The 23,920-nt window shown below is 55.1% G+C and overlaps 1 protein-coding gene across 1 annotated transcript in view; it reads right to left on the bottom strand.

The window, feature by feature from the left end:
- Positions 1-414: 414 nt before the first annotated feature.
- Positions 415-23,920, bottom strand: part of KCNC1 (potassium voltage-gated channel subfamily C member 1) — a 44,583-nt gene continuing 21,077 nt past the window's right edge. Inside the window, exons 2-4 of the mRNA XM_020904799.2 lie at positions 10,991-11,924; positions 3,870-4,058; positions 415-1,858 (exon numbers count right to left, since the gene is read on the bottom strand). Coding sequence (XP_020760458.1) covers positions 1,794-1,858; positions 3,870-4,058; positions 10,991-11,924 — 1,188 coding nt within the window. The 3' untranslated portion in view covers positions 415-1,793. The remainder of the gene's footprint in view (positions 1,859-3,869; positions 4,059-10,990; positions 11,925-23,920) is intronic.

The raw sequence follows: 23,920 nt of genomic DNA, 5'->3' as shown, positions 1-23,920 counted from the left end.
AGGAGGGACGTGACCATGGTCTGCATGAAGGGCAGTGGTGGGGGCAGGGGCTAGGGACTCCACATAACCAGATTCAAGGGTCATGAACACGGCAGGATCCACAGAGACGTTTCTATGTTGGGGAACCCCCTGGAGGTTGGGCTTGTCTTAGGTCAGGGCCTTTTATGCTAATTCCTCCTGAGAGCTGCCTGCCTCCCCCCAACCAACAGGATCTGAGGAGGGGCAGGATGGGGTGGGCGGAGCAGTCCTGGCTTTCCCCCAGTGAGAGGACAGCCTGCACCTTGGATGGGTCCCTGAGACCAGAGGAGCCAGGGCTCAGGCTCACCCCACCTCAGCCCAGCCGCAGAAGGCCCGACCAGGGGCCCAGAACCGAATTGCGACACTGCTAGAGGCAATAAAAACCCAAATTCATGCTTTATGTCCAAAGTCAGCTTTTTATTATCAAGGGCCAGGGCCCAGGGAGGGGAGGGTGCTGAACTAAAGCAGCATTTCTCTCTTTCCAGGAATGTTGCGAGCTGTAATGAGAGCTTGAGATGTTGCATTTTTTTTTCAATTCAAGCATGTGTTTTTCAAAAATATCATCCTTCCCCACCCCCCACCCCACCACTAATTTTAGAATCAGACCAAAGCCAAGCTACTGTCCTCTGTTTCTGTTGGGAAAATACTATATTTATTCGAGATGCAGAAGTGCGTCTCTGCAAACCTCCGATTGCTTCAGGAAAACAAATCTGCTTTAGACTATACAGAAACCATGATACAAAATTTATTTCATGCTAGAATCGCTTTGCATAACATTGGGCATGCAGTTTTTTTTGTTTTTTTTTTGTTTTTTTTAAACTCTGAAGTACTAAATTGCATACAATGCCGGGTTGTGCCTTGATAAAGGTGGAGGAGGACTGGCCCTCCCACAGTCCTGATCTTTTTTGGTGCTCTGAAAGAACACTTGAAAAATCCATACGGTGTTGATTATCTACTATGAACACTTTGTTATGAAAGTTGGTCACACTGAATCTACACACTGCTAAGATTGAATCGACCTAGACTAGCCGCTGTCAGGGGTCTTGGGAAGACGTCCGCTGGGTCGCAAGCATGCCAAAGAGAGGGAAGAAGGCGGCAGTGCGTTTCCATAATTCTATTTGGAGCAAAGTTTTCAGTTTCCATGTGAGAGATGAACTATGAAGGTGAGGTCAATATGACCAATGACTGACCGACTGTCCTTTTGGGAACCTTTACTCTAGATCTCCATGTACAAAAGGGAAGCAATCCATTACTCATTTCCACTCCTTCCCCCACCCCGCTCATTCCCCTCCCCCCCAAAAAAACGTACAGGTTTCTACCGAACGCATTTACAGTTTGGCTCCAACAACATGTATAAAAGGAAAGAGCTTTGAAAGAAAATAGAGGACTCTTGCTTGTTTTTCTTCATTGTTGTCATGGTTTAGGGTAATCATACAGTTGCGGGGGGGGGGGGTTCGTGGGTTTGGATTGCTGGGTTTTCTGTTGAACTTCATGCAAGTCATGCTAAGGAACCCCTCCATCCCACCCCCTCCCCGAATAAATTAAAAGTTGTTTTTTTTTTTAAAAAAAAAAGGAAAAGAAGGAAAAGAAATCCTCTACGGTCAGTTACCATTTGGCCGTAGAAAAGCTACGTCCGTCCTAGTACAAGGCCTGGGCCACTCGGACTCGTCCGGCAAACCTGCATGGCGTGAATTTACTCTGTCCGAGGGCGAGGAGGGGCTGCAGGTCCACCCAGATGCTTAATAGCCACCAGTGTCCTGGGCCAAGTCGCCTGGTCAAGTCACTCTCACAGCCTCTGTCGGCATATACTTAGCAATGACAGGGCTTTCTTTGCAAAGATCTGTATGTAAAGAATACAATTAACACTTGAGCTTCTCTTCTTGGCTTTCCCATCCCGCTTGGTACTTAGTTTTTAAGGAAGGAGGAGGAAAGACTGAACAGCCGCATGCAGAGGCAGGCAGGATCTTCTCCAGCTGGCTTGGTTCTCCCATGCAGTGAGCCAGCCCAGCACGCCTCTTTCTCTCTCTCCTGGGGGAATGGGTTGAGCCCCTAACTGTTCTCTACCCTGCACACAGCTCATGGCCTGGCATTATCCTGAGAAAAGCAAGTCCTCAGCGGCTGTCATGACTCCATGAGAGCGGGACCAGGTGGATGCGGGTGGGGTCACCCCACCCTTGGTGCCTCTGGGGGACTGCAGAGTGGGTACCACCTGTGGAGAGTGGTTGCCATCGGACTCCTTGCTCCCTACCGGCTGCTTCTGTCCCACACACCCTGGGCTTCTGGAAGCCCAGTCAAGAAACTCTCCTGTCTGCTCTTTTAGGCCACACAGATAGATCCAACATTCAAGATGAGGGAGACAGGCAGCCCCACAAGACCTTACCAGCAGAGCGCAGCCATGGGGAGTGGTCTACGTGCCTTCCTCTCCCATCCCCCGGCCTTGCCCCTGATCCTGGTTTTCTAGAGCCTCCACTTGGGAGAAAGCCGGTTGTGAAGGGGAGCTTCAGGCCTATCCATGGAAGCTGCCGAGGACAGGGCAGGCAGCCCCCAGGCCGGCAGCCCCCCTTCCATGCAGCACCATGCGGGGCGTGGTATGCCGCGCTGGGGTCCACAGGACCTCCAGGCAGGGCAAGGAAGCAGAGGCCAGCCTGGATCAGGAGAGCACGCCAAGCACCAGAAAGACATCCCCCGTCTCCGTGTGGGCTGCCTCTCCTCTTCTGGGTTTGCCCTTTATTTTGAATTCTCTGTTTTCTCCTCGCATATTATTGAACCATTTCAAATACTGGAGCAGTTGTGAATGGCCACCAGCTACACCAACTGTTGCTCTAAAAAACCAACTATCTAGCCCGACCTGCTCACCCCAGTCAGCATGCAACCATCCTGTGTGAGCCTGTGAGCCGCTCCCCAACATGCATGAGCCGCCCAGCCAGCCCGCTATGCCGAGGGTGGCTTCCTCCGCCTTCCAGGCCCTTCCCGGTGTTTGGAGCCTGGATCTAGGGTGCGCTGGGTCCCCGCCCCAAACCTCTCCCCAGTCCATGCTCAAGCTCTAGTGGAAGCCTTGTCCCCAGGAGGTCGGTTTATAAGACAAGGGTCTGATTCAACCCTGACCACCACCTGGGGCTCTGCCTTCACCAACCACAAGGGGTCGCTGACCACACCTGGGGCCGTGGCTAATGGGTGCTGAGGTTGGAAGGGGTTGCACGGAGTCCTACATAACCACCTCCTCTTGGCTAGTTTCATATCTGCCACTCGCAGTGTTCTGACTGGTACATACCTTACCTCTGCAAGGACGCTGACCTCACTGCCAAGCCTTTAAGCTATCTCTCTTGTCATGACACCCCGCCTCCCCCATCTGGTCTATGAATTCTCTTTAAAGGATGCCTCTTCCAGAACATGGCTTTTGGGTGGCTAGGCCCACAGGGTCCTGGCCAGCCCATGCCTACCCTGTTGCTCTCCCCAGCCAAGGGACAGGAGAGATCACTTTGCCGATGGCGTCTGAGCTGCCATCTGCCAGAGTAGCCTGGGGGAAGTACAGGATCTTCCCACATCTCTGGGTAACCCTCTGTCTTGGGGGAACGTAGTCGGCCAGCCTGTCTCCAAGTCCCCTCCTACCCCTGAGCTCCATTCCAACCCATAGGTGCCTGGACCTCAGGTTCTCTCCGCCAGCCTACCGTCCCACTTGGGGAGGGTGGGACTCAGACCTCCGGGGGCCGACCCTGGGGCTCCTCCTGCTCCCTGCCCCCGCAGTGTGCCTGCCTGCCCCTCGGCGCCCCTCGCCCGCCGCCCCGCCCACCCATGTGCAGGAGCACGAGGCAGGCCCGCTGACGCAGAGCACCCCGGCCTCCTCTACATACCCTTTCTCACTCCTCCACCAGGTGGGCACGCGTACTCCCCAGTTGATAAGAGGAAGCAGGGTCCGTATCTCTCGCGGGTGCCCGAGCGCGTAAAAGGCAGGCCCTCATCGGGAGTGAGGGCCTGGTCTATGTGGGGGCAGTCTTCGTTCGCCAGCGCGGCCTTCGCCACCTCCCCATTCAGTTTGGAATCTTCAAACATATAAGCAGAAGCTATTGAGACACTGAAAACTGTTTAGTGCGGGGGGGGGGACAGGCCAGAGTGGGACATCAGCAAAGGGCAGCCCGAGACTGAGAACAGAAACGTGAGCGGGAGAGGCACGAGGCTGGGGGTCCCCAGCTCGTTCGGGCAGCCTTTGGGCTGCCCACAGTGCTGGGGAGGAGGGTTCCTGGGTTTGCTCAAAGTTTGCAAAAAGATGAGTAGGTGATGGGCCCAGCAAGCGCGGTGCTGGGGGGCCGGGCCCAGCGTCCAAGGCGGGGCCAATGAGACAGGATGGTGTGGATGTGGTCATGGGTAGAGGGCCAGACACAGCACTCGGGGAGAAGACAGACAGACACGCAGAAACACTCCTGTCCAGAGCGGCAGCCTTTTCTGATCCCTCTGCTGCTGACCAGAACCCGGCTGCCCCCCGCCCCCACATCCAGCTGTCTGCTCAGGCATCCCTGGGCCCCACCAAAACCCCAAGGGTCAACTCTACCCCAGGCCTCGTGTGGGGCCTCTGGCATCTGCTTCATGCTCTTCCCCCACCACACCCTATCTGATCACTCTATCCCACTCCCATATGGACCTCATCCAGTTACTCTCTGTGCTCCATCCCCCATACAGCCTAGGCCTGGTCACGCAGTCTCCTGGTCCCCCATGCAGTTGACCACTGAATCTGCTCCCTCTCTGCACAGACTTAAGCTGGTCACTCAGTCCACTCCGGTCGCCACCCAGACCAAGCCAGGGTCTTCCACCCCGCTCTGCCTCAAGCAGGCCTCGTCAGCTTGCACAGGCGCAACAAGAATGCAGGCATGAGGCAGTGACAGCGGCCAGGGTTTGGGAGGGGCTCCCACTCCTCCGGTCTCCTCTTGGCAGCGTCCCCCGCAAAGCAGAGCAAATGGATGTGTAAAGACAACAGCGGCTGATGGACTCGGGTGGGAAAGACGAGTCTTGGCCTCTGCGGTAGCCTGAAGAGGAAGCTGGGAAGAAGTTTGGGGGCACATTTAGTGAGGGCACAGCTCTGGCCAGAGCAGGGCACTTCCCCAAATCCAAGAGCAGCATCGTGGATGCCTCTGGAGCTGGCAGACGGGGCTCTGTCGGCCTCTGCCCCCACCCATCACTCTTGGGGACCCCTCCCCTGCTTTCTGCCCTCCAAGCAGACTCTTCCTGGTTAGGGTGGCGCAGACTCAGTCCCCAGGGTGGGCCCTGGTGGTGGTAGTGGTGGTTTAGTCGCTAAGTTGTGTCCGATTCTTGAGACCCCATGGACTGTGTAGCCCACCAGGCTCCTCTGTCCATGGGATTGTCCAGGCAAGAATACTGGAGCGGGTTGCCATTTCCTTCTCCAGGGGATCTTCCCAACTCAGGAATCGAACCCGTGTCTCCTGCATTGCAGGCAGATTCTTCACCGACTGAGTTACGAGGGAAGCCTGAGGTTTCCTCAAAGACTTCCTCCAGGGTGAGAGCCTCAAGGGCAGACCCAACGTGGGCGTGACCACAGGGGGAGGCCCTCTGAAAGGCTAAAGAGGGGCAAAAAGCTGGAGAGAGTCTCCACCCGATTTGACCCTCTTCCGTGACCCTGTTCACATCATGTAACTACACGCAGAAGTGATCCTTCTCCGTGTGCACACACTCGGCGTGCCCGCGGGCGGGACCACCACCCGTGTACACATCATGTCACTACAAAGAGGCAGTCAGTCAAAAGAGAAATGGACCAATCAGGTTTATTCGTAAAGCAAATCCAAAAAAAAAAAAAAAAATCCCATCATAATTTTGGAACTTAAAAAAAAAAAGTCTGTTGTACAAGATGGCAAAGCATTTCATGTACAGTGTGTTTCTTGACAAATCCCAGGGGCTTCACTCCCCAATTCACTCTGAACCAGAAAGGCCAGTTACCAAGGTAACTCTGATAACCACGTGACTGGGGTTGGGGCCTCTCTGGGGAACTGGGGGCTGCCTAACACTGGGGGTGTGTCTGAGAGCACACAGGTGTGCACACAGACCACCCCGGCCCTGCCTCCCATTCTGGCTGGCCCGCCCAAGGGTCTCTGGAGAGAGGGGAAGGAAGTGTAAGGGAGGAGGTAGTGGATAGGGGGATGGAACTTGGAGCCCATAGTACCCTGTACACATTTTCTTCTAGGGGAAAACAGTGAGTCCTGCCAGGCAGCACCTCCATCTGCAGGGAGAGCCAGAACTTGGGATCTCTCTACTGGCCATCACCTCTCAGCGGAGGTATCTACCACCTGCAGGGCTCACCCAGGGTTGGGTAGCGGAGCCTGAAACCCTCCGTGTGACTCTGCTCCCCAGCGCCGTGCCCCTGGGGCAGCCAGCTCCCACAGCCTTTAGAGGACCTGAAGTTGAGGCTGGTTTCCCTGCAGGGGTCGGGCCTGGGGGCAGTTGAGTGGGCTGCCTGGGTGGGTGTGAGCCAGACCCCCTTCCCTCCTTGGAGCCTGCTTCTTCTCCCAAACATGACCTCTGAGAAGAGGCCAAGCCTGGGTGGGAGTGTTTGGGTCCTGCTCTCTGAAGGAGCCAGCCTCCCTGGGCTGTGGGCTTCTCTGTGATGTGGGGTGCTCTCAGAAACTGGGAACCATACGCTCCCTCCCCAACTCCAGAGGAGGGCTGGAAGAGACTGGCCAAGGAGCAGCCAGCTCACCAAACCTGAGGAACTCATGAAAAAAGCCAGAGGCACCAGCTCACCCAAGACTGCCCCCTCATACCCTGACCTTGTCCTTTAGATGAGATGGTCACCAGGTCCCTCAGCTCCCACCTGCTCCCCAGAAGGCAGGGAGCCCTGCCCTCCCTGGTCCAGGGCCCCTCGGCCCCCACTAGACCCGAGGGCCTGCGATGATGAAATGGCAGCATGGGCAGCGTCTCACAAAGATGGTTTCCAGGCTTTGAAATGGGCTGAGAGAGATGAGCAACCGCGAGAGGGTCATTTTTTTTTAAACTTTGGAGCAAGGAGAACCCAATGTCAGGCTGGCTTGTGTGCCCTGGTCTCCAGGCACCACCAAGGTACTTACTGTTCACACCAGCAGCGGGCGCCGGGGGCGCACACAGGGCTAGGGTGGGGCAGGTGGGGTGGCTGGGAGTTTCCTTGGGTTTAGCCCCCCAGAGGGGGGCTGCCCAGCTGGGGGCTCAGGGGAAAAGCCCCAGGTTAACTGGGGACGGTCTGTGAGAGACACGAGCTGAGTACAATCACGAGAACCGGCACAAGTCATGCAACAGAACGAGGAGAGAGAGAGAGAGAAACATGATTAGTGGAGAGAGAGAAAGAGAGAGCATGTGAACAACACAGAAAAGAACACCCAGTCCTGGCCCTCAGAACCCCTTATTTCTCCGCTCCTTCCCCCTTAGCCACCTGGGGGCCTCATTGACCCCACTCAGGGCCCCCCGCTGCCCACCCTGGCCCTGCATCTGAGCAGAAACTCAGTTAGTCCCTGCGGAGGGGCCCTGCTCACACCCTACCTGGTCACCCTGTCTCAATCTCGCCACCTCCCCTGCCCCGGGGGGTACACCACTTTCCGCACCCACTGCAGCCAGCAGGGGAGGGGTGGAGGGCCGGGGCGGGGGGCGCTTTGGACTCAGATGCTCAGGGCAGACCCCGGAGGCTGCAGGGGCAGCTCTGTCCCAGTTCAGGGCAGACCCAGGTGGGGGTGCTTTTCAGGACCTCACTGCTGCCCTAGGTGCTCATGGACAGGAAGGGGGAGGTCTGGCCACCACCCGTCCCCTCTGCCAGCCCCCTGCTCACCTATGGTGGGACCCCACAGCCCCAGACGCAGCACCACAGAGGACCAACCCACATCACAGGAGCAGAGATGGACGAGACACACGTGAATGCACATGCCAGGACAGAGGGAGCACTCTGAACTGCCCAGAGCCGGTGGTCTGGGCCCCCGACTGCAGGTCGGGGAGGGACCCCCTTTCTGCGAGAGAAGCAGCTTCTCCTGGACTAAAAACCCGAGTCCCTGACCATGGGGGTGCCATCCTGGCATCCCCCCATGAGACCCTACAACCCCTGCCGGGACGAATCCCCCAAACACTGGGGCCACGTCAGCCATGGTACTGAGGAGACCAGACACTCGACCTGAGGCTGCAAGAGAAACCAAGATGGGGAGGGGAAAAGAAGGCGCTGCTGACATGTCTGGGGTGGCTTGCCTGAGTCCCAGGAGTCTGGCCCTGGGCAGGGGGTGCCCTCAGAGTCCGGCATCTTGCACTTCGCCCCAACCCAGGTTCTAAAGGTGAAATTGGAGAACCCAGGTCTCACTGGGCCAGCTGACTGCCCTTGGTGTGGAGTGAGGTTGTCAAGGTCTTGGGGACTGCATCTCAGCTCTCAGTTCCTTCAGGGTCCAGCTTCCCCTCGTATTTGTCTTCCTCACCTCTGGCCTCCCCCGCACTCACTCACTAACACACCCCAACTCCATGCCCACCAAGGAGCATAGCTGCAAGCAGAAAAGGAGGCCAACGGGAAGGGACTCAGGGATGCAGAGATGGGGAGACACTCCCTAAGGATCACACACTCTCTGGGTGATAATTTGGTTCTCACACATCAGCTTTCAGAGGAAGGAGGGTTCTGGTGAGGGACCAGACTCAGAGTAGGTCTGGGACGTCAAGACAGCACCGCCAGGAGCAGTGAGAACTTGGGAAAGGGGAGGAGGCAGAGTGTGGGACAGGAGGGAGTGAGGCATCAGGGCCCCAGAGAGAAGGGCTCCAAGTACCTGGCTTAAGCCAGGACAATCTGGATCCCTGAGACCTGGAGCCAGGGCAAAGAGGGTCCCAGGGACAGGGCTGTCATGGTGGTGGGGTGCAGGGGCTCTAGGAGGAGTACACAGGCTTTCAGGGAAGAGGGCCTGTGTCCTGGGGCTAGCTGGTGTACATATCAAAACACACATCTGCACTCTGTGTGTGTGTGCACATGCATGCATGTGTACACGTGTGTGTGCATGTATGCATGCACTCGTGCCCTCAGCACATGGAGAATACTGGCATTGTCTGGGATTGAAAGATTTGTGCCTGGCTGGAGTGAATCACTGGGGAAGATGGGATGGGGGCCAAGGAGTGCCATGGTGATGCCACTCAGGCTCACCTCTTCCTGCTGAGGACTGGAGTGAAGTTAGGGGCGAGGCCCAACCAGACCCTTTCCCAGAGCCCCAGGAATTTTCCTCGCTGTGATGGTGCTCCTGAGGTCGAAATGATCCAAAGCAGAGAGGTGGGGCAGGGCCTTTCCATGGCCTATGCCTGGCTGGCCAAGCAGAAGCCAGGCATTGGCCTAGGAATCCAGCCCAACCCCAGGCCCTCCCATTCCAGCCTCTGAGACCCCTGCCCTGCCCCTGGCCCAGCCTAGAACACTAGCCACATTCCTCTCAGGTGTCTACAGGGATCCCAGGGAGTGGGGAGGGGTATGGGACCAGGGGAAGGGGCTGGAAAGACCTCAGACAGAGAGGTGGACTTTGGGGGTACCACTCTGGGCAGTACAGCTATGGGATGAAGCCGGATGAGGAGTAGGATGGGGTGGTGGGCCAGAGAGTGGGGCATCAGGGAAGAATCAGTCAGCCACTGGGGAGGCCATTCAAACCAGGGGACAACTTGCTCCTCTAGGGCTGAGAGAGCCTGCAGCCCCTACCTCCTGCCCTGGGCACAGGGGTGTCTTCTGCAGACTAAACACTACCTGTCACTCACTCAGCCTCCCTCACCCCGGCACTCCTTCTGAGTTCAGTGCTGTCATGCTTTTCTGGGTCGTTCATTCCCTTCAAATCCCTGTGTCCACAGAATAAGTCGATGGTATTCCATGGGTAGAGGTAGACTATGGGCTTTATATCTTCGGACCAGAGCCCCATGATCAACTTTATGTGCTATGTGCAGGTTCTCATAAAACTGAGATAGTCCCATAACGAACCACTAGCCATGGAATATGAGAATATATCCCACAGTGACTAGTATTGTTTCATGGCCCCCCTCCCCCCTCCCTGACCCCCACTGAATTCACGGGAAAGTGGGCGTACACTGGTTGGGATGTCGTGTATTGCTGCTGCAGTCCCTACTGCCGGAAACAGGGAACACTCTCAGTGGGAGGTTGTTGCTGGTCTGAAGCGCTTTCATCTAAGCTGCCCGGGTGGTGGCCCCCTCTAGTCCTTCGCTCACCAGCCGCTTCCATCAGAAAGAAGGCCACCAGAAACTCCCACTGGACCATCAACCCAAACAGACAACGTGAAAGCTAAAGTCACTCCAACAGGTTCCTAAAGATAAACGCTAAACTCTAGAGTGGTGGTAGAAGATGAGCTGGTTCCGCATGCTGTGGGGTGAGTAAGCTTGTTACGGAGGGCAAGAGGCATCTCCGAGGACACGCCTGGAGCTAGGCAGCCGGCATCGGAGCAGGAATGCTACTTAGCTATGGAGACAGGCTCTGCGGGGGGGTGAGAATCCTTGCTGCTGTCTCTGCAGGGACCTCCTGCCAGAGCCCAGGCACCATCAGTGCCATGTGCACAGCCCGAAGGGAGCCGTGTAAAGACCAAATGGGCAGCTGTCTGGCATTTCCCAATCACACCCACCTCGCCCCGCCGTGACTCTAGGTCAGTGGCCTGAGTCAGCGACTCATGCCCAACTCCTGCCCATTGAGCAGCGGAGCCCCTGGGCTCCTGCTAAGAGAGTCCTCAGCAACCTCACGGGCCGTGGCATCTCTTCAGAACCCCACGAGACCAGTGTATCAACCTCCTTACCGGGAGCCACCAGTGAGGTTCTAGCAGGCTCTCGCCTAGTGAATTTGGCTGCCCAGCATCTCCCTGGGCCCCCAGACGCCACACCTCGAGACTGAGCGTGGGGTCCAGAGTCACCCACGGAACTAAGGAAGCAGTCTGACTGAATCTGGAATCATTGCTACAGGGGGCAGAGGTGAAAGGTCAGATCGACATGCCTCTAAGAGGTTTCCTACCTGCTCTGTTAATTTCTAAAATTTCTTCCTGGGCCAGCGGGCATGTGTCACTCTGAGTACTGTGATGTGGAGAGTTTACGACAGATTTACAATAATTGGGAGATCCCAGCTGCGGTGGCCGCGGAATATGCTTCTTTTTTTTCTTTGGTAGTTTCTGCTTAGCCATGGCTAAGGAGTAATACATCCCGAAATTGTTCACGATGACGGGCACAGGCATGGCGATGGTCAGCACACCCGCCAGCGCACACAGCGCTCCCACCAACATGCCGGACCACGTCTGCGGGTACATGTCTCCGTAGCCCAGCGTTGTCATGGTGACCACAGCCCACCAGAAGCCGATGGGGATGTTCTTAAAGTGGGTATGCTCACTGGCGCTGGGGTCATTGGGCTGCGCCCCTATCCTCTCGGCATAGTAGATCATGGTGGCGAAGATCAGGACACCCAGAGCCAGGAAGATGATGAGCAGTAAGAACTCATTGGTGCTGGCTCGCAGAGTGTGGCCCAAGACCCGCAGGCCCACGAAGTGGCGGGTCAGCTTGAAGATGCGCAGGATACGCACGAAGCGGACGACGCGCAGGAAGCCCAGCACATCCTTGGCGGCCTTAGAAGACAGGCCGCTCAGGCCCACCTCCAGGTAGAAAGGGAGGATGGCTACAAAGTCGATGATGTTGAGCGAGTTCTTGATGAACTCCACCTTGTTGGGGCAGAAGACCACACGCATGAGGAACTCAAAGGTGAACCAGACCACGCAGACGCCCTCGATGTAGGTGAGGAAGGCCTCTGTCTCCGCCTCCCGGTAGTAGCGCACTTGCGTGCCGTTCCGCACGTTCTCGATCTCCGTCTTGTTTACGATGGGGTTGAAGCGCTCGTGGGTCTCCAGGCAGAAGGTGGTGATGGAGACCAAGATGAAGAACAGGGAGGCAAAGGCCACATACTGTGGAGGAGAAACACACAGTGTCAGAGGGGAGGCCCTTCCCCCAATGCAGAGAGACTGGGTACCTCTGGGCCAGGTCCAGTCTGGGGCCAGGATGGGCAAGATGCCTGCAGGATGCCCCCTTCTGACATGGGCCAGGCTGGCAGGCCACCGTTCCCTCTTCAGGGCGTGGAGTATGGGGTTAGGAGACCTGAAGGGTTAAAAGGCTCTGGTGGAGATTTCTCTGTTTTCAGAAATGCCTTTCCTTTCTTCCTGGATGCCTGGCTAGACCATAATTTCCCAGCCTCCCCTCCAGGCTGGGTGGTGTCATATGACTGGTCTCAGGCCATCCAACAGTGCACAAAAGGGTGTGCGTGAAGGCCCAGCCTGGCTCACAAAACCTTCCTGCTCAACCTTTCATGCCCTCTCTCTTTCCCTGACTGCCAGTCAAATGCTGAAGCCCGAGGAAGCCAGCAGGGCCACCATAAGAAAGTAGTTGGGTCCCTAGAAAGAAAGACACCTACTAAATACACAGGTGGGAAATAAACTTCTACTTTGTTGAGACGCTGCACTCTAGATGTGATTTATTAAAGCATTTAACACCCCACCCCACCACTGATAAAAGTGACCTAGGTGGCTGAGGCCGAGCAAAGAAAGGAGGGTGGGGAAGCTATGGTGGAGCCAGGCCCCTCAAAGGCCATATCTCCCATCTTTCTTCTGTCCCTGTGCTAGGCTGTTAACTCTTTTTCATGGATCTGTACCTCACGCAGGCAGTCTCTTCATGTTCTATCCTATGTTCAATTGCAAAAGATGTATCTTCCCCAAGGCCTTACACAATTCTTTTACCCACTTCTCTCTATTGTCCCAGGAACTCACATCACGGATTGGAAGTAAGTTACCCATGCTGGAGATATGGAAATAAAAACTAAATGGTCATTTGTCAGAGATACTGTGCTGCAGATTCAGGCATAAGGAAGAGAATAGGACTGGGGTCCTCAAACCCACCATAAACCATAGACAGCTTTGCTCCTGCTGCTGCTGGCTGGCCCCAGGGGAAGGGTGTGGGTGGGAGGAAGGAAGAAGCTGCTGGGGAACTAGGGTTTTTCCAAACATATGTGGGTGCCTGGTCCTTTCAGATCCCCCACCCGGGTGAGAAGGAAATGGCCAGGATAACCCAGTCTTTCCAGAATGGCCTGCTCTGGCCCCGCTCCCTGAGAGAGGTTCAGCAGACTTTGTGGTTTGGTTTGGTCACCCTCACCCCCATCTGATGACCCACTGGGCTTCTCTAACCACAAGCAAACATGGGTACCCTAGGAAAGAAAATCAAGCAGCTGTCAGAGTTTCAAACCTTCCTGCTCAGACTGAATTCCAGACAAGGGCTCTTCTTACAGCCTCCAGTCTGGGATCATGGAACTTTAACACTGCCCTGGGTGGAGGACCCTGGCCAGGGGGTTCTCCTCCAGGAACCCAGCTTTCTTGTTCCTGCTGCTTCCCTCCCCTCTGGATTCCCCTTCTCCCAGCCTGTCGAGACAGACCATGAATGGTGCAAGGCCATCTCCCTGGAGGCAGCTCTGGGCTACAGTCTAGAATGGGTGGCAAGTTCATTCTCCAGAGCTGCCTTCACAGAAAACTTCATGGAGTGCCAAGGTGCCACCCTTTATCTGCCACAAGAGGCAGCTGTGCTGCTTCTAGTAATTTCTTTAGTTTGTACCTCCCCACTTCGTGGTGACCCTGTCTGGGTTGACCATAGCCATGAGACCAGACACCCAACCTAGCACAGATCTAGAAATAAAGAACTGTGTAGACCTTCAAAGACACATTCCAGGTTGAGAGAAAGGGAGAGGAGAGGGAAAGGGACAAAGTCAGCATTTTAGAATATCAGAGTAAGAGCAGCCTTTTGAGATTATCTGATCCAAGACACTGCATGCTATAAATGGGAAGTCTGGGGCACAGAAACAGGAAGTGATCTGCCCAAGCCACTCATCATGGCATGCTGGCTCCTGCTGGCTTTAGAGAGTCATGCAATTTTCAAAAACTTGACCCTAGACTATATCGAGTGTGACCCCTCTGCCTTCTTCCTTCCATCCATCCTTCCTTCTTCCCTTTCTTTGTTTCTTCCTTTCTTTCTCCCTTTCACCCATTCATCCTTCCTTCCTTCTACCCTCTCTCCCTCCTTTTTATCCACATATCCATTCATCCTTCTTTTCTCTCTTCTTCTATTCCTTCCTTTGGTCCTCCTCCCTTCTCTCCCTCTTTTCCATCCAACATGCATTTATTCATTCGTCTCTTCTTCTAACTTTTTCCTTCCTCCCTCCCTTCCTTCCTTCCACCTACCACACTTTTTTCCTTCCATTCCTCACCGAGCGCCAGGCTATGCCCAGCACGGAGTGCAGTAAGACCTCAGCCCTGCCCCGAGGGAGCCCCATGCACAGCTGAAGATAAAGAACACACACAGAGACAAGTAAAATGCAGTGGACTGAAAAGGTGAGCCCCCATCAGCCCTGAGAAGTAGGTGGGGTTTGGACAAGGTGAGGGCAGGGCAGGAACTTAAGCCAGATTTTCCGACTCCAGAAACAGCACTTTAAAGGTCCAGATAGTGCTGACCTGGGACACCACAGGGGCAGGCCAGGAAAGCAAAGTGGAAGCAACTGGAAGAGGTCATCAACTCCAATCCGGGTTCATCCAGCTCCAGCGCTTTTTCCTTGAGCAGTTGTCAAAGCTCTTGGAGCTAAGAACACATCCCCAAATGCTGGGTATTTGGCCTCAGACTTCCTCTGAAGGGCCCCATCTTAGAGCTTGGAATTCACAGCCCAGTCTCCCAGGGCCAGGTCACGTTCCTCCCCTGGTCTTTTTGAGAGAGGAGAGGACCACGGACACTGTGAGTATCTAAAGGATGCCAAGAGGCTGGGCCTGCTGCATCTCTGGGCTCCTGATCCTGGCCAGTGGTAGAAAGCAGGAGGCGCTGCCTCTCCCCTTTGCTCCATCAGACATGGCATCCCCTTCTTAAATCGTCCCACAGCTGTCCTCTGTCCCCTCCATGCACATGGGGCTTTCTGTCAGTGGGGTCCCTGTCATAAAAGCCAGCATGTCGTAGGCTTCAATCACAGCCACCAGTACAGCATCCACCCAGTTATTGGGGGGGCAAGCACTGGAATCCCGGCTCTCTGTTCGGCCGTCTGGCCATGCTGTCCACAGAGAAAAGCCCTGACTTCACAGCCTAGCACGTGAGGCTCCCTGTGCCCTGACCGCATCGACTTCCCAGGGGCCTCTGCCTGCATGCACCCAACATTCTTGCCACATGCAACCCTCTGCCATCTCTGAGCTTCCATCTCTGTGTCTCTGCACCTGCTGCCCTTTCCTCCTGGGTGTTCCTGCTGATCTCCACGTGGAAAAACCCATCCACCCATCAGTGCCCCACTAAGTAGCCCTTCTGGGACATCTCTTCCAGGGAGACTTCTCCTTGGCAGCTGAGGCCCTTAGGAGGCAGTAAATGAAGTCCCCCCACCCCACCGCCCAAGGAGCCTCTAAATTTCCCGCAGGGAGGCAGCGAGGCTGTCTCCAACTTGTGCTCATTAGTGCTTGGGGAGCCTCACAGAAACAGCCCAGGGAGGGCACTGATGTCCCCGGGGGCTTCTCACTTCCTCCCAGGTGCCCCCAAAGGCCCTCAGAGCTCTACGCCCATTGGCTCTTCTTGCACAACAGGTCCTGACAGGAAAACTGAGGCCCAGGAAGCGGTCAAGTCTTCTAAAATTAGGATAGACAAATCCTGGGTTCTCAGGGATCGGTGGCCATCCCTTTCAGATTTTTTTCCTCTCTGGGCTCCAGTGACCAAGGAGTGGGGGTACTGGGATGGGCAGCAGTGATCAGCCTTAGAGTCAGATACCAGGACCTCTTCCCCAGAGGGGCTGGGGAGGTGGAAGTCAGGCTTCCTAGACTCTGCTGCTGGACCCCAGTCCTTTGTCACAGGCAGGGCCCCAGCAACGTCTGGGTCCAAGTGGGCCCTTAGGATCGCTGTGGAAGAAAGCACCCCGGCTTGCTCAGACTGCCACAATCTCCTAAGCCTAGCGACTAGCAAGTCAGCCCCAGCACATCAAAGCCAAAGCAAGAGCCCACGGCCAAGCGAGTTCGTAGTGCCCTCCTGCCCATCCTCAGGGAAGCTGAGCCAGGAAGGAGAGAGGAGAAGCTGTCAAAGCTAAAGGCCTAGGGCTTCCCTGGTGGTCTAGCCATCAAGAACCTGCCTGCCAATGCAGGGACACGGGTTTGATCCCTGGTTCGGGAAGGTCCCACTTACCGTAAAGCAACCAAGACTGTGCACCACAGCTATTGAGACTGTGCTCCAGAGCCCGTGAGCTGCAACTACGGAAGCCCGCATGCCCTAGAGCCTATGCTCTGCAACAAGAAAAGCCACTGTAATGAGAAGCCCGAGCACCACAATAAAGAGTAGCCCCGGCTTGCCACAACTAGAGAAAGCTCGTGCACAGTAACAAAGACCCAATACAGCCATAAATAAAAATTAAAAAAGAAAAGCTAAAAGGCCTACTGTGCACCTTTAACCTTTCCACAGACCTGGTGAGACAGGTGGTTGTACCTTATTGTGCCAAGAAGGAAACAGAGAGGTTCAGGGACTAAACCAAGGTTTAAGGCTAGTGATGAAGCTGAGGCTTGGACCCAAGTTGATCTGGCTCCATTGTCTAAGCTCTGTCCACCACCAGAGATGCCAAAGCTTTGGAGGCTAAAAACACAGCTCTGTGCACTGGGGAGCTGGCCTTGATTGTGTCTGGATGGTTCAGTCTTGGAGCTTGACACCATAGCTTGGACTCCCTGAGATCAGGTTATTTCTGTCCCCAGTGAGAGACAGAACCAGGATACCTGAATCCACAGGCTGGACCCCAGAATGCCTGAAATGGTCTTGGGCCTCGCTGCCCAGTGCTCACTAGTGCCTGGGGCGGGGAGTCTGCCCCATCTTGCTCGGGGAATCAATGCCGACAGCAGCCTCAGATGGCCCAGCCTGCATCTCTGTCTGGCCCACCGCCTCCTGGCAGACCCAGAGAGGGAAGGCTGAGAGATGACCACAACTTGTTCAGGGAGCTCAGCCAGAGGGACGGGGTGGATGCACAAGGATGGGGAGTTCCCAGAATCAGCTGGCCCCTGGCAGGGAGGGAACCTCTGCCCAGCAGGCCCAGGCAGTGAGCCTTAGGAGCCGTCTCCGCAGCACCCTGGGCTGGCACACATAGTCCAAGCTATGGGTGTCAAGCTCCAAGGTCGAGTCATCCAGAGATAGTTAAGGCTGGCTCCCTAGTGCACGGAGATGTGTTTTAGCCCCCAAAGCTGGCTGGAATATAGGAGCTGCCGTCAAGGGCTGGGCACCTAAGGATGGTCACCCCTAGACACACACTGCTACCCAGAGTAGACACCTGACCCATTACCTAAGCACACACCTGTGATGAGTGGCCACACAAACTACAGCCCAGGGTCCTGACCACACATACACAGAGAGCACGGGGCAGACGGACTGTACTGGGACACATCACTGCCCATCAAGCATGAACATCCGGGCGCTGTACCATGAGGCACACGCCCACACAGCCCCCACACTCCCTGTGCGTACACAGTCAGAGGACACGGATGGTCACCACACAGCACCTACAAACACCCCAAACGCCGGGCGTAGCTGCACACCTGGCCCCCTCTGCCCGCCTCGCCCCCGCTGGGTGTGACTGACTCAGTGTCTGACCCTCCCACAGGATGGCAGCCCCAGCCCACCTCAGCCTCCCCAGTCTTCCCTGATGCCCTCAGCCTGCCTCCCTGCCCAGAGTCCTGGATTTCCCATCCCTAGACCTGCCTGTTACCCACCAATTCCTGACTTCCTGCCATTTGCCAGACCCTGTCCTTTCTCCCCAGTCCACTCCAGCAGCAGTAGCTATATGCCCCCACACCCAGGACCCAGATCAGCTGGAGTGCCGACCCCCCTGAGCTTCTAGACTAACAGGCGTGCACAAAGGGAGCTTTGCCTGGCAGCCCAGGGCCAGTCATCACCCAGTCTGGCTGCACCTCAGAGGCCACTCTGAAATTTCAAGACAGTGCAGGCAATATTGCCAGATAAGGCAGCATAAACCCAAACTGGTAGTTCTGGCTTTTCTTCTTTCTTTTTTTCAGAATCACAAACTGTGAGAGACCCACCAATTGTGTTCTAGAAAGAGGTAGCCATGGCAACAGAGAGAGGCATCCTGTTGCTATGGTAACCAGGGTGGTGAGACTGTTGGCTGTAAAGTCAGACAAACCTACTAACGATCTGTTGACTTAAGAAGATGTTTTATAAATCACCAAGTTATTTTTATCATAACCCCACCCCTAAAACTATAAATCAGAAAGGCAATTTACTATCTATTAAAATGACCAAGATGTGCTGTGACTTTCATTATAAATTATTTATGTCACAGTCATCTTTAGAAAATTGTGCTTGTCTTTCAGAACTGTTCAGGGGTTCACCGTGGGGAATCTGTGTTCTTGCAGTTTGGTATTCCAAAAGCAAGGCCATGGTTGTGATGTGGTGCCTGGACCAACATGCTGATCTGGCCATTCCCTCGCTGTGTGACCTTGGCAGATCACCTCCCCTCTCTGAGCCTCAGTTTTATCACTGGTACAATAGGGCTTGACTTGGTCCCTTCTGAGGATTCTGACACTGGGCAAGGCTGCAGGCAGTGGGACTAATCAGGGGAGCCCTGGCTGGTGTCCAGGCCCCAAGCCCCTAGAGGCTTTAGGTCAGTTTTTCTGCCTAATTAAATCTGCCCAGTGGGGGTGTACAGCGTTCGAGTTAATCCATGCGGAGTCAGTGATGCAGAGCAGGCGGGATGGCCAATTGGCCTAAATAAATTGTCAGTCGAGTTGAGTTTGGAAACTGAATTAGGCTTGTCTGGACTTCCTTGAGCTGGACATGCATACACTGTGCTGGCCTAGCTGAGGGTTCTGAGGGGGGACAGGAGGGTCTTTGGGGTCCATTTCCATTTTGGTCCATTAATAAATGCCTCCACTATGAACGACCAGTCAGAGGCCTGGTTGCATCCTGAGTGCTCTGTCTGGCATCCGCATTCCAACCCTGGTCCTTCTCACTGATCCTGCCCTCTTGGCACCCAGTTCAGGGAGCAGCAGGCAGGAGACACTTCCCATTGTTCTACCTGGAGGATGTAGATGGGAGTGTGTAAAAGTGTGTGCACAGAACATGCCGCGTGGAAGGTCTGTGTGCTGGGGGAAAGGGTGCGGGGGAGGGGGAGAGGTGGTGTGCAAATGTGGAGTAGGTGTGTGCATGGTGAAGGTGTGTCACCTGTTTATGTGACCTGGCTCTAGGCATGTGTCAGAGCCTCGTGTAAGTGGTCACTGTGTGTGGTTCATATAGCTGGAAGAAATGCATTTATGGGCATATAAGGACATGCATGGTGTGATGTGTGTGTGTGTATAGGGACATGTATGGGGTGTTGTGTGTATGTATGTGCCTCTGTGTGCATGCGCATCTCCTAGGAGAACCAGGGTCTGCTGGGCACTCTGGACCTGTGTTCTGAGTTGAGACCATGACCCTTGTCCAGGCCAGAGATGGTCCCTCACACACTAGTCAGGGGGGTGGTGTCTCTTCCCTGGGATGGTCTCTGACTGAGAGAAAGCAGGTAGACAGGGTGGAGGTAGCCAGAGGCCGCTGTACCAGCCCAGAGAAGACCCCAGCAAGGCAGGGCTGTGCCTGGATGGGAATCCCCTCCTCCCCCTTCACTGCGCCCCTCAGTCCTGGGAGCCAGGCTGGGCCACTGGGAGACTAAGGCCAGAAAAGGCCTTGTGCAGGCTTCAGGGAATCCAGACTCTCCCAGTGTGACAACAACCCACTTCATGGAACTCATCCTCTAGACCCCAGACTCAGGTCACATCCAGAAAGGGCTGCCTCAACAGCAAGGCTGGTGACTTCTGGGGTGGCAGAGGTTCTGTGTTGTTTTCACTCCAAGATGCACATTTTGGAAATGAAACTATGTCACAAAATACACACACCCTTCAAAGAGTATTTCTTTCCAACATGCTGTTATTTAGCTCATGGCATGTTGAATATGGTACCCTGACTTGGGAAAACACTAGAAACCAGAAGACCAAGACAGAGGGGGCCCTCACAGGTTTTTGGCCCAAAAGCAGCTCGTATGGCAGGAACCTGGAGTCAGAGGCAGCCCGAGGTCACGGAGCTCTCAGGGTGGAGCAGGGGTGGGAGCCGGGTTCTCCTGAAGCGTCAGTTCTGGGCTTCCGTCATTGCAGCCTCTAAGCCTTTGCTTATTTAACGCCCCATCCCAGGCCTCTCTGCTCTCAGGGTCCCGCCTGCCTTTTAGTTCCCGGGTCAAAAGCAGCACACATCTGTCTTGTCAAAGGAGACAGCTGCCGGAGCAGAAATGGTCGGACCTCGAGGTGAGGCCAGCCTGAGTTTGGAGCCTGGCTCGGCTGGTGACCTTGGACAGCACCCCTTTCTGAGCCTTCATTCCTGGACAGGGAGCGGGCAGATAATATCCCCTGTCTCTGGGTGGCTGTGATTAAGATGAAACAGCACACAGAAAGAAAGAAGGAGGTGTCCGAATGTGTTGCTTCAGTCCCCATGAACCAGACAGAGGTGGACCTCTCCCACCTCTGGCCCTCTTCCATCACAACAGCACCCGCAGCATCAGAGCGTCTCAGATGTAAAACAGTCAAGGTCAGGGTAAAAAAAATCTCATGTAAAAAATCTTACAGTCAGGAAATCACTGGGCTGCAGGCACCTGGGAGACTCAAGCGGATGTGCCCCACCACCCACTCCCATCACAAAACAGCACCCTGGTCCTTCAGAGAGTCACCCCACGCCCACGCTCAGCCATACGACACAAGTGAGGCTGAGTCCACACTCGTGCCCGAGCCTGCCCACCAGAGGCCAGCCCTGGCCCCTGAGGACAAGGGGAGTCATGTTTCCTGAGAGACCGGCGGGACATGGTCAGGGAGAAGATTCTGGATTTAGCAACAAGGAGAACGTGGGAGGAGGGCTAACCCAGAGCCCCCAGAAGCATGGAAGGGAAAGCAGGGAGTAAGAGGCCCTCTCTGGGGCATTTGGTATGGCACAAAGGAGGCAGGGGTGGGTAGAGGCCACTGTGCTGGGGAAGCAGAACTGAGCAAAGACTCAAATGCAGAGTCCTGGGCTGTACATACAGCAGTGGGCGAAGCTGGACATTTATCTTTAATCTATATCCTCCGTGGCTCTGACGCTGCCAGCCCCATCCTGGCCTTTGGGATCCATGAGGCCAATGAGACCTAAGTGCCTGGCAGCTCTGATGCACAAGGGACCTCTTCAGCCTGAGACCACGCTGGGGGCTGGGAAGCAGGCGGCATGGCAGAAGGGAGAGAGTCCTGGGCTTGACTTCTGCGACCCGAGTTCAAATCCCAGCTCTGCCACTGGCTGTGTGAGGGCAGGCAAGTCACTTTGCAAGGCTCAATCCCATCCTTCTTCAAATGGGGACAATCATAAGAATAATAACATGCCCCAGGAAGCAAGGCACAAAGGAGGGACCTGGGGGAAAGGCTGAGTGTCTAGGGCTTCCCCAGATCCAGGGTGGAATTCCAGGGCAGGGAGAAACCCCAAGACTGCCAGTTCCCTTGAACACTGGTATTCCAGGACCTGGGCCAAGGCTTCCCTCCACAAAAATCCAAACACAGCATTTTGGGTTTTTTCCACCCAAATTGTTGGGGGTGGGGGAGTGATCGCAAGGAACAGCAGCAACAGCTAAAGGGAGAAATGTGTCTAACTTTAGGTTTTTTCCCTCTAATTTTTTTTTGCTCCTGTTGCAACGACTTGCCTGCAAACAACAAACCAGAAGAAAATGACAGCCTTGTGAGAGCCAACGCCTGGCCCCTCGGAGCCTGTCTCTCGGGGTCGCAGCCCAAGATGGAGCCATGTCTCAGACCCAGCACTGCGGCCTCATGCTGCTCAGAGTGAGGGTGATTAACAGGCCCACTTCTGTGGGGTCTTCCATGTGAGCCCCAGCCTGAGGGCTGGAAGAAAATGAGGCTTGACGGGAAAGGACACCCAAGGTCACACAGTGAGCTCCGGGCTTCCCCGCCCTAACTCGGGTGACAAAATGATGATGGAGCTTCCCGGTGTCGAGCGGGCTTCCTGGGGCTCTCCTAGCACCGTGTCTCATGTAAACCTCACGCCAGCCCAGGGAGGTAAGTTTTGCTGTTATTACTGCTTTTCTGATGACAAGTCTGTGGTTTAGGGAAGAGAAGATTCTTGCTCCAGATCTCAGAGGTTCTCAGTGGCAGGATCAGTTTTGTTTCAGAGCCCTGCATTTCACACCCCCCAAAGGCTCCTTAGACAGCCACGGAAAACATCCACGGTGCAGGTTGGCCTGGCTGTGCCCTAGGAGATGAACGAGGCTGCTCCAGCTTGGTTTCGACCTCCGTCAGCCACAAGCCCTGGAGCCTCAGAGGAGCGGGGCTGTGTGGTCCCAGAGCTCCCCTGCCATGCCTCAGGCCAAGGAGACCGGGCGTCAGGGCCCCAGAAGGTGCCCTTCCCACCCGCTCCTGTGACCTGAGGGTTCCTGCTGGAAAACGGACAGTAAACAACATCTTCCATTAGCATCTTTTAAATTTTTTTATTTTACTTTTTTATTTTTGGCTGCTCTGGGTCTTCATTGCTGCACGTGGGCTTTCTCGAGTTGCAGTGCATGGGCTTCTCATTGAGGTGGCCCCTCCGCTGTGGAGCATGGGCTCTAGGACAAATGGGCTTCGGGAGCCGCAGCGCACAGGCGCAGCAGCTGTGGCTCTCGGACTCCAGAGCTCAGTAGTCGTGGCGTTCGGGCTGAGTTTCCCCTCGGCATGTGGGGATCTTCCTGGACCAGGGAGCAAACCTGCATCCCCTGCACTGCGAGGTGGAAGCCCTCCCATCAGTATCGTAAACTTGGAGGAATGACAGTCTTCCACATGGGAAATTCCTCTTCTAGTTTAGGATGCAGAACTATGTCTGCTTCCTATTAGTAAATGATGGCTTATGGAACCCTTCATATTTCGTCTTTGGCTCTGCCAGGGAGCTCAGCTAAATTTGATGCTCAATGCTGAACCCACCATTTACCTGGGTATGAAAGTGAAAGGGAAGTCACTCAGTCTTGTCTGACTCTTGTGACCCCATGGACTGTAGCCTACCTGGCTCCTCTATCCATGGGATTTTCCAGGCAAGAGTACTGGAGTGGGTTGCCATTTCCTTCTCCAGGAGATCTTCCCGACCCAGGGATCGAACCTGGGTCTCCCGCATTGCAGACAGACGCTTTACCATCTGGGCCACCAGGTAAGTATGGAGAGTCGCTATTTCTTGTTTTTGTTATACAACTCATCTTTTCTTTCCTTTCCTTCCTTATTTCTAAGGATTCTGTTGAATGTGTGTCTCATGGGCCTCAAACCTTCTTGTGCCACAGACTGGAATAAGAAACACCTGACTGAGACTCCCAGATGAGGAAGTGAGCAGGAAGGCACTCCCTCTGGGGCTGGGTCAATAACCCGGAGTAGTTGTCTCTGCTGGTGACCACCAGTGACAGGCGCTCCTGAGACTACATTCTGTCTTTGGACAGCTATCCAGACAGGTATTTCTTATTTAAGCCAGCCTCCCTGCCTCTTTCTGCCGGAGATCCCAGTTCTGCCCTCTGGGGTCACCACACTTCCTTCCTCTGACAGTCCTGCCCACACCTGCAGATGGGCCACAGGGCCCACCCTGAGCTGTCCCTCCTGTGTGCCAGGCTTCCTCCGGCTCCATCCATGCTTCCTGTCTTGGGCCAGCTCCCGGCCTGTTTCAGAGCCTGGTTGTGTTAGGCACCCACTTGCAGGTGGCCATATGGATGGCACGCTTGGCCTTTTTCAGTGCTCACAGCCGCCTCAGTGGTGGGAGTACTGGGCTCCGTTGAGTCTCACTGACCTCTGCTATAAAGGAATAATGACTACTCTTGCAAACATGATCTCATTTATCTTTAAAAACCTCCCCAGGG

Source organism: Odocoileus virginianus, chromosome 10 (assembly GCF_023699985.2).
Source record: "Odocoileus virginianus isolate 20LAN1187 ecotype Illinois chromosome 10, Ovbor_1.2, whole genome shotgun sequence".
In the NCBI taxonomy this organism is placed as follows: domain Eukaryota; kingdom Metazoa; phylum Chordata; class Mammalia; order Artiodactyla; family Cervidae; genus Odocoileus; species Odocoileus virginianus.
This window is presented reverse-complemented; position numbering and strand designations above follow the sequence as displayed.